Below are 16,521 nucleotides of genomic sequence, written 5' to 3'. Positions count from 1 at the left end.
TCTTCCTGACTTTCTTATGTCCCATCAGTAACATCAGCTTAATATCATTTATTCTTAGTAGTGACAAGCTCACTTAGTTAAGTTGGCCAGATTCCAGTCTATCCATTGTACTGCACAGATTTAGGGACCCTTTGAGAACCTCTAGTTGAAGTGAAAAAGATGAGCCATAAGCTGAGAGGAGATGTTATCACAGTCACTGACCAAGTTAGTCTTTGTCCTGCTTGGAGGTGTTATATAACTAAAAAAGGGAAAGATCCAGAGGAGGAGAAAAGTATACTGGAAAATTTAGGACTATTCCATTTGACCTAGTCTGTCTGAACTCACAGTTTCAATAGACAGAGCACAGGCTCTGGGGTCAGTATGACCTTGGTTGGTTCTAGTCAGAGCTCCACTACTTACTACTAGCTTTAGGGGTTCATTTCTCTCTCTATGGATATTACCCCTACTTTATTGGCTGATGTCAGATTAAAATGCTCAACTCAGTGTCTGGATTACTTAGACATGAATCACTTAACTCATTGTGCACAATACAGGTCTTCTCCCAGCCCTTGGTGCCCCCCCCCACCCCCATCTCCTGTTATGCAAGAAAGTAGCACTAGTTATTCTTCACCTGGGACTCAGGCCATCTCCCACAATAGATATTATTCTAATAATTTTTATATGACAAAAGTAGTGTGATGGCACAATCTATTTATTTAAACAATAGAATTCCATTGGGTTAAAATACTTTTCAGGGAATCCACAAAACCAAAACTGTTTCATAATAATACTAAGGGTTTTGAGTGTGTGTGTATGTGTGTGTGTGTGTGTTTTCCATTCTTTGTCTCATGAGTGTACAGTTCTCCTGAGGCTGCATGTGACATGTGATAGCATCATTCTGGCTTTTTTCCCATTTAAGATGCATGTTTTTATTGAAGTTAAAAAAAAATTCGTAACCATACAGAAAGAGTAAAGTAGACAAGAATATTATTATCTGACTATATAATGTCCTCTCATTCTTGGTGGATCACTAAAAAATAACAAAGGATTGTTCTCTATGCTAATTTTAAGGTTGTCCAGTTACACCATTATTTGGTATCTTCAACAGGTTAACTTCTTAACTATTTAGAGTTTCTTCTCAGAAACATTCATATATTGTACTGGAAACAATCATAGTTTATTTGGGGAACATTCATATTTTATACAGGATGTACAAATTTAGGACAAGACAATAAAAAAAAAAATACCACACAATTGTAGCTGCAACACTTTCCTAGCTGCATTGTGAGGTTTATGTTCAGTCTGCTGCCTGATTACACAATCATTACACAATGATTTTTGTGTAATCTTATATTAAAATTGTTTTAATTTCTAGTATGTTAAATATTGGTAAATATTACCCACAAAACAAAGCTCTTTGAGTGTTCAGTAATTTTTTTAAGAGGCTAAAGTGGTTCTGAGATTAAAAATTTGAGAATCACTGCCTAATGCTGTAAACTTCTCAGGGATCAGGAATTCTCCAGATTCTACTATAACTTAAAAACCGAAGCTCAGTAAATGTTTGTGGAATGAAAGCCACCTTCTTCCAGAGGGTGCTCACAAAGCAGCAGAGTTTTTTGTTTTTTAAAGATTTTATTTATTCATGACAGAGAGAGAGAGAGGCAGAGACACAGGCAGAGGGAGAAGCAGGCTCCATGCAGGGAGCCTGACAGTGGGACTCAATACCAGGTCTCCAGGATCATATCCCAGGCTGAAGCCAGTGCCAAACCACTGGGCCATTGGGGCTGCCCAGCAGCAGAGGTTTTGCGGGGAGAGGGCAAAGATTTTTTGAAGGGGATTCACATAGTCATGTGACATTAGGGCACTGTCTGTGAATTGAATAAAATTTTCAAATACTTATATTCTTGTGATTAGTATGGAAAATTTTGCTTGAATAACTAAATTCATAGAAGCTCCTTTGGTTTGGTTTTTTCTTTCACTAGATAGTAAAAGTATATCTACTGTTATGTGGTTTAGGGTTTTTTTTTTTTTTTTTTTAACTTTAAACATCTTTCTCAAAAGTTTGGAAACTGTTGTTCTGTCAATTTATAGCTTAAAATAGAACCACACGGGATCCCTGGGTGGCTCAGTGGTTTGGCGCTTTCCTTTGGCCCAGGGCACAATCCTGGAGTCCCAGGATTGAGTCCCACATCGGGCTCCTGGCATGGAGCCTGCTTCTCCCTCTGCCTGCGTCTCTGCCGCTCTCTATGTCTATCATAAATGAATAAATAAAATCTTTAAAAAAAAATAAAATAGAACCACACTGTCAGTGTTTCCATTCAAGCACTATCAGTTACTGACTGCATGAGCTGGACAAGTCACTTACCCATCTGTGCCTTAGCAATAGGAGGAGGGGACCATGGCCGTTGCCTCCAGACCCATATGGCCTTCTTTCTCATATCTTCATGTTTTTAGCACATAGCTTCTTAACATTGGCATTTAAACTTTATTCTTCCAATTCTTGGCGATTTTACTATGCACTCAGACAATTTTCCCCAGAATTTTGACTTATTAATTTCCTGACTTCCCCTTCCCCTTAATTCCTACCTCAGTTACCCATTCTGTGGACATACTCTAGACCTGTCTTCAGTAACTATATTCTTTCCATCATCTTATTTTCAAGAATCCCACTTCTAACTGCCTCTTGTCATCAACTAGTACCCCCTACTCCAGTTCTCTGGAGAGAGTGCCTCACCACTTATTCTGATACCTTTTCATAGTCCTTCATGTTCTCTCTTCTGTCCCTCCTCTGCTTATATTCCACAGTCTGTCATTATGATCACTTCCTAGTACATGCCTTCACTTCCTTGATCCTATCTTCCTGGCACAAGTCTAACTCTGGGGAAATCCGACTCTGTGCCTAGACCAGGCTGTTGAACATTGTTGGAGGAAAAATACAGTCATCTTGACTTTTCCCTTTAGATCTCAGGTATAAATATCATTAGGTAGACCATTTGTTTTGTCTGGCAATCCTTCTTCTGTAAGTTCTAGAGTTCTCTATAGTTTTCTTAGATAACTGTTCTCTTCTCATTTCATACTTCGTCTTCCAGCACTTACTCTCATCTGATGATTTTGTTTGCTCGAAGGACCTATGTATTTCCTTGACTGTGGATAGACTATCCAGGCTCATAAGACCAGTCTTTCTGTTTGTTTACTTTATCCCATCCTCCTTGCCTACAAGTAGACATTATTCCAGCAATTCTTTCTTTTCTAACTAGCATCAACTCCTCACTTTGTACTGGATTATTTTCATCAGCATAAAAACCTGCTGTAGTGTCTCCCATTTGAAAGAAGAAACCAGGGCCTTGGCTCATTCTGGTTAAGTGTCTGCCTTGGGTTGAGGTCATGATCTTAGGCCCTGGGATCAAGCCCCTGCTGAGCAGGGAGCCTACTTCCTCTCTCTCTGCCTCCCCTCTTCTTACTCCCCCCCCCCCCCCCCCCCCACACACACACATACTTTCTCTCTCAAATAAATAAACTCTTTAAAAAAAAATGAAAGATGAAACCAAATTCCACTCCGATTCTGCAGTTACCTCCAACAGAGTCCCATTTTCTGCTTATAAATAGTACTTTTGGAAAGAGTGGTTTATTCTTTCTCCTTTTCTTTACTTTTTAAAAAGCTTAATCTTTTTTTTTTTAAATTATTTATTCATGAGAGACAGAGAGAGAGAGAAGCAGAGACACAGGCAGAGGGAGAAGCAGGCTCCCCATAGAGAGTCCAGTGTGGGACCCTGCGATCACGCCCGGAGCCTAAGGCAGACAATCACTGAGCCACCCAGGCATCCCTTAAAAAACTTACTCTAATCAGGTTTTTTCCTCACCACTTTGTCAAAGTCTCTGTTGTGACCTTCGTGTTACTACACTCACTAAGCAGTTAGTTTTCAGTCCTCATTTTAGCCAACTTTTTAGCCACATTTGACGCAGATGAACATTTTTTTCTCCCAAATTTATTTTATGATATAGTATGTATACAGAAAAGAATAACACGTATCATTTAGAAAATAATGATTAAAAAATTACATGCAATCACCACCCTGGTTAAGAAGTACTGTTAGCAGGCAGCCTGGGTGGCTCAGCGGTTGAGCGTCTGCCTTCAGCCCAGGCCATGACCCCAGGGTCCCGGGATCAAGTCCCATGTCTGCCTCCCTGCATGGAACCTACTTCTCCCTCTGCCTGTGTCTCTGCCTCTCTCTCTGTGTCTCTCATGAATAAATAAATAGGATACTTTTTTTTTTTAAAAAAAGAAGTACTGTTAGCTTCTCAGAAAGCATCTATTTATCTCTCCGTATCACCTCTCTCCCCATGACCTTACTAATCATTCCTGACTTTTTGATAACCATTTCCTTGATTTTCTTTATAGCTTTCCCACCTGTGTATGCTTTCCTGTTTATTGCCCAGAATTTTACAGAAAGAGAGTCAAACAATTTAATCTTTTGTTATTGGCTTCTTTTTGTCCAGAAAGATTGGGGTACATTCATGTTGCTGTGTATAGCTAATATTTGTTCATTTTGGTAGCTATGTAGTATCCATTATGAATGTACTACAACTTGTCCGTCTACTTTTGCAGGACATTTGGAGTCTTTTCATTTTTTGGCATCCACCAGCAATATTGCTGTGAGCATTTTATTATGTGCCTCCTTGGGTATATATCCAGGAGCTACTGCAGACTGGCATACAATTTAGTAAATGGTTATATATATCAGTTTACATACCAGCAGTGTATGGAAATTCCTGATGCCCTATATCCTCCGCAGCATTTGTCATTGTCACACACTTTTTCTGACATGAAATACTACTTCTCATTTGACTTCTAGGTCATTACTTTCTCTTGGTGTTTCTAGCCACACAGGCCTCTCCTCAGCGTTGTTGGCTTTTCCCCATCTTCCTGATTTCTGAATATTTGAGTGTCCCAGGGTGCAGTCCTCAGACTATTTCTCTTTATTTACACCTTCATGGAGTCCCTTGTCATGAAATTTGTATATATTGTTATAAATATATATGTATTGAATATATGAAGTGTATATATACACACACACATCTGTATATTACTACCAGCCCCTAGCTACCAGCCTCTGACTGCCTCCTCAGTGCCTCTGCATGTCTAAGAGACACCTCAAACTTAAGATGTCTTATATCCAATTTCCTGTTCTTACCCTGCCTCTGATATGCTCTTTCCATAGTTATCTTTGACCCAGTCATTGAAAACTCTATCTCTGTGCTCAGGTCAGACACCTTCACCCTTGAATCCTGTCTTTCTTTCACTCTGATCCAGATCATCAATAAATCCTGTGTTTTTTACTTTCAAAATATGTGCAGAATTCAGCTATTTCTTTAACTTCTTCACTATTATTATCCTGACCTACACTGTCATCATCTCTTACCCGGATTATTGCAGTTGTCTTTTCTTTCTGGTCTTCCTACCTTTGCCCTTGCTTGCCCCTGTTGTCTGTTTTCAATAAAGCTGCAGTTCTTTCTTCCTTTCTTTCTTCCTTTATCTGGAAATAATTACAGATTTACAGGAAGTTACAGAAATAGTACAGAGATATTGCATGTACCCTTCACCCAGTTTCTCTCAAGTTACATCTTATGTAACTGTAGTATGCTTTCAAAACCAAGAAATTGACATTGATACATTTTATGCCATTTTTATTACATGTGTAGATTTGTGTAACTAGTGTCAAAATCAAGATACAGAACTATTTTACTGCCACCAAGGTCTCTGTCCTGTTGCCCCTTTGCAGCCACACTCACTTCTCTCCCCTCAACCATCTCCCCCCTCCCCCCCCCAGCCCTGGATACCATGCATTTTTCTACATATCAGTGATTTTATATGAATGGAATTATACAGTATGTGATCTTTTGAGAGCTCCCCCCCTCCGCCCCCGCCCACCCTTCCTAGCATAATTCCCTTTGATCTACCCAGGTTTTTGTGTATCCCCAGTTCTTTCCTTTTGACTTTTGGGTAGTATTCTATGGCATGAGTGAGCCAGAGTTGATTTAACCATGCACCTATTGTAGGACATTTTGTTTGCTTTCAGTTTCAGGCTATTATAAATAAAGCTGCTACAAACAATCTTGTGTAGGTTTTTGTGAACAGTTAACAGAAACACAAATTTTTGTTTTTTGTCTTGGTTGGCAGTTTTCCTTTATTCTAATGTTTTGTTAAGTTTTGGCTCTAAGGTTATGCTGGCCTTACCAAGTGAGCTGGGAACTGTCCCTTCTTTTTCTGTTCCTTGGAAGAGTTTGTGTAAGATTGATGTTATTTCTTCCTTAAATGTTTGGGAGAATTTATCAGCAAAGCCTTTTGGGCACGTGGTTTTCTTTGTGGGAAGGTTTTAAATTACAGATCTAATTTCCTTAATAGGGAAAGGGCTGTTATCTTCTTATCAAAGTTTTAGTAAATTGTGTTTTTCTGGGACTTTGTCCATTTTGTCCAAATTTAAAAATAAAGTAGTTTAAAGATCTTATTTTTCTGTTGTTTGCAGTATTTTTAGTGATGTGCTCTTAAAGATTTTTTATTGTTATTTATTTGAGAAAGAGAGAGATAGTGAGAGAGAGCAAGAATGGAGTGGAGAGGGAGAAGCAGGCTACCCACTGAGCAGGGAGCCCAACTTAGGGCTGGCTCCTAGGACCCCAGGATCATGACCTGAGCCAAAGGCAGATGTTTAACCAACTGAGCCATCCAGGTGTCCCTTTAATGGACACCTCTTGTATACATTTTATACCTCCTTTTTTCTCCCTGATCTCTCCCATTAAAGGTTTGTCAGTTTAATGAATCTTTTCAAAAGAGTCAACTTTGGGGGCACCTGGGTGGCTCAGTGGGTTGAGCATCTGACTCTTGGTTTTGGCTCAGGTCATGAGCTCAAGGTTGTGAGATTGAGCTAAGTCAGGCTCTGCACTCAGTAGGAGAGTCTGCTTGAAATTCTCTCCCTCTGCCTCTCCCTCTGCTCGCACCTGCATACACTCTCTAGAATAAATAAATCTTTTAAAAAAATCAATATGAGTTTGTTGATTGTATTCTGATAATATAGTGAAATAGACGTTCTGTTTCACTGATCTGTGCTCCTTTATTTTTCCTCACAACCTTCTTTGAGTTTAATTTGCTGTTATTTTTTGTTTTTAACTTTTTGAGATAGCTGAAATTATTTATCTCTTTTGGTCTCTTATTTTATCATATATACTACTTAGACTGTAAATTTTCCATTTTAAGCCCAGATTTGTGTGCATTACACCCCCCCCCCTTTTTTTTTAAAGATTTTATTCATTTATTCATGAGAGACACAGAGAGGAAGAGACACAGGCAGAGGGAGAAGCAGGCTCCATGCAGGGAGCCTGACGCGGGACTCGATCCCAGGTCTTCGGGAATCACGCCATGGGCCAAAGGCAGATGCTCAACCACTGAGCCACCCAGGGATCCCCTCTTTTTTTTTTTAAGAATTTATTGGGGATCCCTGGGTGGTACAGTGGTTTGGCGCCTGCTTTTGGCCCAGGGCGCCATCCTGGAGACCCGGGATCGAATCCCACGTCGGGCTCCCAGTGCATGGAGCCTGCTTCTCCCTCTGCCTGTGTCTCTGCCTCTCTCTCTCTGTGTGACTATCATAAATAAAATAAAAATTAAAAAAAAATTTATTTGAGAGAGAGAACTCGAGTGAGAGCACAAGTGGAGGGGAGGGGCAGAGGGAGAGAGGGACAAGCAGACTCCTTGTGGAGCAGGGAGCTGGATGAGGGGCTTGATCATGAGATCATGACCCAAGCTGAAGGCAGATGCTCAAGGGACTGAGTCTTCGAAGTGCCTCATACACTTTTTTTGTTTTTTTTTTTTTTTTTTGTTTTTCTTTTCTTTTTTTTTTTAAGATTTATTTCAGAGCATGGGCAAGTGTGGTGAGTGCGGGCAGAAGGAGAGGGACAGAGAGAATCTCGAGCAGATTCCCCATTGAGTGCAGAGCTAGAGATGGGGCTTGGTCTCAAGACCCTGAGATCACGATCTGAGCTGAAATCAAGAGTTAGAGGGCAGCCCCAGTGGCGCAGCGGTTTAGCGCTGCCTGCAGCCCAGGGCGTGATCCTGGAGACCCAGGATCGAGTCCCACATCAGGCTCTCTGCATGGAGCCTGCTTCTCCCTCTACCTGTGTCTCTGCCTCTCTCTCTCTCTCTCTGCATCTCTATGAATAAATAAATAAAATCTTTACAAAAAAAAAAAAAAAGAGATACTTAACCGACTGAGCCACTGGGGTGCCTCACATTACATCTTTTTTTTTTTTTTTTTTTTTTAAGATTTATTTATTTACTTGAGAGAGAGTGAGAACAAGAGATAACAGAGGGAGAGGGAGAAGCGGACTAACTACTGAGCCAACACAAAGTTCGATCATGACCTGAGTGGAAGGCAGATGCCTAACCCAGGTGCCCCTACGCTCTTTTGACATGAGTATTTTCATTCTCAGTTAAAACTATTATTTTCCCTTGTTATCAGCTCTTTGACATATAAGCCATTTAGATGTCATTGCTTCATTTCCAGACAAATGAGGATTTCCGATTTATCTCTTTATTTTTGAGTTCTTATTCTGAGATCTAAGAACGTGTTTTGTATGATTTCTGTCCTTCGATATTTCTTGAGACTTATTTTTTGGCCCTGTACGTGGTTTTTGTAAATGATTCATACTCTGAAAAAGGTATGTATATTCTACAGTTGGTGGTCAGAATGTTCTTTATATGTCAGGTCACATTTGTTTATTTTGTTGTTTAAATCTTATATACCTGTACTATAGTTTTTGGTTAACTTGTATGTCATTTCCTTTCTATAGTGGATTGTCTCTGCTTGCAGGTCTGTCAGTTTTAAATTTATACTGTATTTTTCATTTCTATAAAGTTTCAGATTTTTTTAAATAAAGAATTTTATTTATTTATTTGAGAGAGAGAGAGAGAGAGAGAGAGCGAGCATGAGTGGAGAGGAGAGGGAGAAGCAGACTCCTTTGCTAAGCAGGGAGCCCCACATGGGACTCGATCCCACGACCTTGGGATCACGACCTGAGCTGAAGGCAGATGCTCAACCGACTGAGCCACTCAGGCACCCCTATAGTTTCAGATTTTTTGCATAAATTCCTGTTGTCTGTATCTGTCTCTCTTTGAGCATTCTAATCATTCTTTTTTTTTTTTTTTTTAAGATTTTATGTATTTATTCATGAGAGAGACACACAGAGAGGTGGACATAGGCAAAGGGAGAAGCAAGCTCCCTGTGGGGAGCCCAATGTGGGACTCAATACCCGGACTCCAGGATCACGCCCTGGGCCGAAGGCAGGCGCTAAACCACTGAGCCACCCAGGCGTCCCCTAATCATTCTTTTTAATCAAATGTGTTTTTGAAAGCTCAGTCATCTGGGTCCCTTTTGGGTCTCTTCCGTTGTCTGCTCCTTCTTGATTTTTGATCACAATATCATGTCTTCTCACCTACTTAGTTATTATGAGTGCTGGAGACATTAAGTGAACAGTTGTAGAGAATTTAAAACCCTAGAGTGGGATCCCTGGGTGGCGCAGCAGTTTGGCGCCTGCCTTTGGCCCAGGGTGCGATCCTGGAGACCCGGGATCGAATCCCACATCGGGCTCCCGGTGCATGGAGCCTGCTTCTCCCTCTGCCTGTGTCTCTGCGCCTCTCTCTCTCTCTGTGACTATCATAAATAAATAAAAATTAAAAAAAAAAAAACCCTAGAGTAATGATATCTTGGAGGATTTACGTTACTGGGCGATGGCTTGTGGAATTGGCGATCCTGGATCTTTTTTTTTTTTGATCCTGGATCTTTTGAATGCAATCAAGGATTAAGGTGGTTTGACACTGAGCTTGAATCCATAGGAGATTCAGACTGTTACTACTTTATTTACTTCTAGTGTATGACATTGCAGAGGTCCAACTCGCAGTGTGGCGGATTCAGCAGGCCTTCTTTGCTTGGTGCATCTCAGGTTTTGACCCCTGAGTGCTGCTAAAAGTTACTGTGTTCAGTTCTTAGTGGCTTCTCCTGGACTTGGAAGATGTATCTAGGGGAAATGTGCCTCTAGTGCAGGGTTTCCATTATGTCTCAGATCTTGACTCCACAGTTCTTTAATGTCCAGGAATAGATGTTTTTTCTACATTTTATTTAGCTTTTCTAATTCTTCTCAGGAAGGCTTTTTGAATTTACTTACTTTCTCATACTGCGTAGCGGAACTTCAGTATTTTGTAAAAGTTCCTCTAAGTGATAGCAAGGGTTGACAACTATACTCCCTCTTCATCTTCTGTAATCATTCTCTTCTTGTTTAGGCTACTCCAACTGCTCAGGGGTTTATGATTTTTCTTAAGACCTTTGTACTTGCTGTTTTCTCTGCCTGGGACTCTTCCCCCCCCCCCCCCCCCCCCATATTGCTGAATGGCTCATTCTGTTATTTTCATCAGGCCTTCATCTAAGGGTAACCTTATCTGTGATATCTCTTGACCAGGCTGATGAATACCACACATAAAATAGCAACCTGGGACACCTGGGTGGCTCAGTGGTTGAGAGTCTGCCTTCAGCTCAAGGTGTGATCCCTGGGTTCTGGGATGGAGTCCCTCATCAGGCTTCTTGCAGGGAGCCTGCTTCTCCCTCTGCCTGTATCTCTGCCTCTGTCTCTGTGCCTCTCATGAATAAGTAGATAAAATCTGAAAAAATAAAAATAAAAAAAAATAGCAACGCCTCCACCTCCACAAGCCTTTTATTTTTCTCCATTTTGCTGACCATCACACAACATGTAATTAGTTTCCACCACAATGTGTAAACTCTTGGAGACATTGTTTTGTCCCATTATATGTCTAGCACCTAAAATTGTCCTGCACATAGGAAATACTCAATTAGGGGTACCTGGGGGTCTCAGTTGGTTGAATGTCTGCTTCTTGATCTTGGCTCAGGTCATGGTCTCAGGGTCATAAGATCTAGCCCCACGTCAGCTCCACACTGGGAATGGAGCCTGCTTAAGATTCTCTCTCTCCCCTGCCTCCTTCTGCCTCTCCCTCCCCACTCTCTCTGTCTCTCTTAAAAAGAACAGAAAATGCCCAGTTAATATTTATTGCTGAATGAATGTAAGAATGAAATTATGATAAAAGTACAGGCTTTATAGGTGCTTGTGAGGTTTAAATAAATTAATATATTTAAGTGAAGACATTTACAGTTAAGGTAAGCATATGGTAAATACCCATGTATTATTTTTCAAAATTGTTGCCTCTCAAATGATATTTCTCATTTCTAGATATTGTAGAAATTGAAAATGACTTGCTTTTTGTAAAGGAGGCCTATTTTTTTTCCTCTCATATTACTATTATGATCAACACCAGATTTTACAACCCTGGGGCTGGAATAGTAGAATGAAGCTTAATCCCTGGAACTCTGTTTATGTAACTGCAGGATTTAGAGAATAGACCTGTATATATAAACTAGCTTGTGATTTCCAAGCAATCAGGAAACAGTTTTTAATGTAACTTAATGAGTTGGAGAGCGATTAAATAGGCATGATTCCTTTTAACTTTTATCTTGTAAGAACTCCATTCTGGGAAACTGGCACACTCACAGTTACATAAGTAATGCAAGTGAAATACAATACTAAGCAGATATAAACAAATACTGTTTTTGTTGAAAAAGAACATCAAGATTGATTGACCTGAGTGGTAAGTATTGACTCAAGCAAATGCTGAAGTCAATGTTTATTGCAAGGCACAGTAAATCTTGTTGACCAGAAAATACATAGTTAATTTCAGTAATATTACAGTGTTTCACTAGAAGTATCTGGAAATCCTATGGAATGAATCTCTTGAGATAGCTTTCCTTTTGGAAAAACCCAACAATGAACTTTTGAGTTGAAGACATAAAGTTCTTTTTAAAGTCCTTACACATACTGATAAGCTTTTCCCTGATTATTTTTAACTTGGATAGCCATGTTCTTCCCTTATGCCTGAAAATGTCATTAGTTAGTTGCTTTATTCAAGAAATTGATTGATCAGTTTTTGTTCCATATCCATTATACTGTGTATAAGTTTTATGTTAGATAGTTTATAAGATACAAGGAGGAAGTATCTTTGATGTTCATTGAGTTTAGTGAAAATACAAGATCTCTATATATGAATAGGCAATGGCATAAGACTATATATGACACTTTGAGTCTGATACCATAGAAATTATTTTAGAAAGTTGAGATGAGAGGAAAGGTGAAGAAAACTTTAGGGAGAAGATGAACTGTAAATAAAATCTTTTTTAGGTTTTTATTTTAATTCCCATTAGTTAATTTACAGTGTTATATTCATTTTAGGTGTAAAATATAGTGATTCAGCAATTCCATTATCTGGTGCTTGTGACAAGTGCACTCGTTAATCCCCATCATATATTTAACTTTTTTTTTTTTTTTATTTATGAGTCATAGAGAGAGAGAGAGAGAGGCAGAGACATAGGCAGAGGGAGAAGCAGGCTCCATTGCACCGGGAGCCTGACGTGGGATTCAATCCCGGGTCTCCAGGATCACGCCCTGGGCCAAAGGCAGGCGCTAAACCGCTGCGCCACCCAGGGATCCCCCCATCATATATTTAATGCAACCCCTCACCTCATCTCCCTCCCTTCTGGTAACCATCAGTTTGTTCACTGTAATTTTAAGAGTCTGTTTCTTGATCTCTCTCTCTCTCTCTTCTTTTCCCTTTGCTCATTTGTTTTGTTTCTTAAACTCTACATGAGTGAAATCATATGGTATTTGTCTTTAATTATTTTGCTTAGCATTATACTTTCTAGCTTCACTCATGTCATTGCAGATGACAAGATTTAATTCTTTTTTATGACTGAATGATATTCCATTATTATATGTATGTGTGTGTATATGTATATATATATGTGTGTGTGTGTGTATGTATATATATATAATATAAAAGAATGAAATATACCTCTGTATATTCACATACACATACACACCACATCTTTATCCATTCAGGTATTGATGGATACTTGGACTACTTCCATATCTTGGCTGTTTGAAATATGCTTCTATAGACATCAGTGTGTGTGGATACCTTTGAATTAGTGTTTTTGTATTCTTTGGGTAGCCCAGTAGCATGATTGCTGAATCATAGGGTAGTTCTATATTTAAAACTTTCTGAGGACCCTCTACACTTATCTTCTATAGTTGCTGCACCAGTTTGCATTCCCACCAGCGGTGGAGAGGGTTCCTTTTTTCCCCACATCTTTGCCAACACTTGTTTCTTTTGTTTTTGATTTTAGCCATTCTGACAGGTGTGTGGTGATATCTGTTGTAGTTTTGATTTGCATTTCTCTAATAATGAGTGATGTTGAGCATCTTTTCATATATCTGTTGGCCATCTATATGTCTTCTTTGGAGAAATGTCTTCTGTCCTTTTTTTTTTTTTAAGGTAATCTCTACACCCAACATGGGGCTTGAACTCACAACCCTGAGATTAAGTTGCATACTCCATCAACTGAGCCAGCCAGGCATCCTTGCCCATTTTTTAATTGGATTATCTGTTTTTTGGGTGTTGAATTGTGTTGGTTCTTTATATATTTTGGATCCTAACCCTTTATCAGATATGTCATTTGCAAATATCTTCTCTCATTCCATAGGTTGCCTTTTAGTTTTGTTGACTGTTTCCTTTGCTGTGCAGAAGCTTTTTATTTTAATGTAGTCACAGTAGTTTATCTTTGTTTTTGTTTCCCTTACCTCAGGAGACCTATCTAGGAAAAAGTTACTATGGCCAATGTCAGAGAGGTTATTCCTGTGTTCTCTTCTAGGATTTTTATGGTTTAAGGTCTCATATTTAGGTCTTTAATCTGTCTTGAATTTATCTTTGTGTATGGTATAAGAAAGTGGTCCGGTTTTTTTCTTTTGCATGTGGCTGTCCAGTTTTCCCAACACCATTTGTTGAAGATACTATCCTTTTGCTCACTGTATATTCTTTCCTGCTTTGTTGAAGATTAATTGACCATATAGTTGTAGGTTTATTTCTGGGTTTTCTATTCTGTTCCATTGATCTGTGTGTCTGTTTTTATGGCAGTACTACATAATTTTGATTATGTAAATAAAATCTTGAGTAGGGTTTGAATAGGCAGACAAAAGAATGGTTTGTAGTGTGAGAAATAGAGTTCCAAAAGCATAAGATTTTAGTGCATGGGCTTAAAAAATTTATAGAAATAATAAATGTTAAATTATAGACATATCTGAAAAGACAAAAATCAAAAACTCTTCCACTAGAGATAGTTACCTTTATAATTTTGATATATATCTTTCTAGACTTTTTTATGTTCATGTATATTTATAGGTGTAAAAAATATAAAGATATTTGTGTGAATGTTTATTAATACATCTGAATAAATAGGAAAATAAATATATAAAGGGATAGTATACTATTGTGTGTATATATAGGGATATATATATATATATATATATTCATTTTAGGTGTAAAATACAGTGATTCAACAATTCCATACATTATCTGGTGCTTGTGACAAGTGTACTCCTTAATCTCTACCATATTTTTAATTCAACCCCTCACCTGGGGTTGAATTAAAGGGATATTATATATGTGTGTGTGTGTGTGTGTGTGTATATGTGTATATATATATGTGTGTATATATGTATATATATATGTATATATATGTAGTAATTTAATTGATCAGTGAGAGTACTGTGGTCTTTGTGATTCCTAAGATTTTCCTTCCTGAACATACTAGATACATTTGGTTGAGTAAGTAGATTCATTGTTTTTACTGATAATGAATCTCTAATAATTTTTTTAGGTGCTGGGTCTTCAGCTCTGAAGAGGCCATTTGAAGATGGATTAGGGGATGATAAAGATCCCAATAAGAAGATGAAACGAAACTTAAGGAAAAGTATATAAAAATCTTTATTCTTAGAGATATGAGCTAGAAAAGATTTGTAGTTTCAGACAGGAAAATAAAAATTACCAAGTGAAGAATTTGATTGAATTGGAGTTTTAAAAATATATCTTATATGAGAAATTGATGATTGGATAACTTTTGTTTTCAAGCTTCATTGCTTAAGATATATTAGTATTGACAAACTAAATTGATGTTATAATAATTCATGTCACTTATATAGTGATGTTAGTATAATTTAAGTAATTTTAGAATCACTGATGAAGTGAAATTGTATATATATGTTTTCAAATTCTTGCTTTTTAAAACCTGGTGAATTAATAGTGGTCTTTCAGAATCTATAGATGCATAGATTAAAAGCAAAATGATTTAATTTCTGATCTCATTTTTTGTTTTGTTTTTGTTTTAAACAGTTCTGGATAGTAAAGCAATAGACCTTATGAATGCACTAATGAGGCTAAATCAGATCAGGCCTGGGCTTCAGTATAAGCTCTTGTCTCAGTCCGGCCCTGTCCATGCCCCAGTCTTCACAATGTCTGTAGATGTGGACGGTACAACATATGAAGCCTCAGGGCCATCCAAGAAAACAGCAAAACTTCATGTAGCAGTGAAGGTACAGTTTTGCTTTTGTTTAGCAGGGCTTTGTTATTTTATGTTATAAATAAGGTACTTATTTTTCTCAAATAAATTAATAGAATTTTTAAAGATTTTAAGGACAATGACACAAAGACTTTTGTCACCTCTGGGTTACAAAATTTTTCTTTTTTGGTTTTAAAATTATTGGTGTTGATTATACAAAATTTGGAAAATGCAGAGAAAAGTAAAGACAAAAATGGGGCAGATCATTAATATTTATATTAATGATATTTTATATTAGTATTTATATTACATGTAATATATAAATATGATATTCATATATTCATATATATTTATATAATATACTTACAATATGTTTAGGTTGAGCTCACAGTGTGTATTTAATTTATCTTATGATTTCTTTCATTTACTATGTTATCAGTGTTTTCTCATGTTATTAAAATCTTCACAAGTAATTTTTAATGGCTGTATGATTAACATGATATGGTTGTACTATTATTTGTTTAAATATTTTACTACCATTGAATATTTTGCTGTTTGCAGATTTTTCCAATCATAAATAAATTTAATTATTATCTTCGGGCATATGGTGCCTTTTGTGTATTCCAGAATATTTTTGTAGGGAATAAGATCCAGGATTGAACCAACCAATCATGCATGTAGGTTTGTAGAAAGTCCCTAAATCCTGGAATTTTTCCATGAGTATATTTGCCCTCTCGTAGACAAATGTGAAAATGTCAAAGATCATGTAGACTAAAGATCAATTTTCATTTAAGAAGTTATGTAACAGTATGGCATAAGACAGAATTGGTCTCTTTTCATGATAATTCCATTTTGCAAGTATTATTAATATAGATGTGAACATTATCCTAGATTCTAAGGATACAGCAGTGAACAAAACAAAACCCTTGGCCTCCTGGAGCCTGCATTCTAGCATGGAAAAAGATTGGAGACAGACAAATATACACATGAATAAATTATAAGCACGATGTAGGAAAACAGTAACTAAGCTGTAAAAATATAAAGC

The 16,521-nt window shown here is 37.8% G+C and overlaps 1 protein-coding gene across 9 annotated transcripts in view; it reads left to right on the top strand.

The window, feature by feature from the left end:
• STRBP (spermatid perinuclear RNA binding protein) overlaps nt 1-16,521 on the top strand; it is a 147,157-nt gene that overhangs the window by 96,121 nt on the left and 34,515 nt on the right. For all 9 annotated transcript variants that reach the window (XR_012008252.1, XR_012008253.1, XR_012008254.1 and 6 more), the window contains 2 exons: nt 14,799-14,891; nt 15,311-15,510. Coding sequence is in view for 6 of the 9 variants with exons in the window: in XM_072777817.1 (XP_072633918.1) it covers nt 14,799-14,891; nt 15,311-15,510 (293 nt within the window). In the remaining 3 variants the exon portion in view is untranslated. The remainder of the gene's footprint in view (nt 1-14,798; nt 14,892-15,310; nt 15,511-16,521) is intronic.

This window comes from Canis lupus, chromosome 16, assembly GCF_048164855.1.
Source record: "Canis lupus baileyi chromosome 16, mCanLup2.hap1, whole genome shotgun sequence".
Classification (NCBI taxonomy): Eukaryota; Metazoa; Chordata; class Mammalia; order Carnivora; family Canidae; genus Canis; species Canis lupus.
The sequence above is the reverse complement of the archived record's forward strand: the minus strand, read 5'-3'. Positions and strand labels throughout refer to the sequence as shown.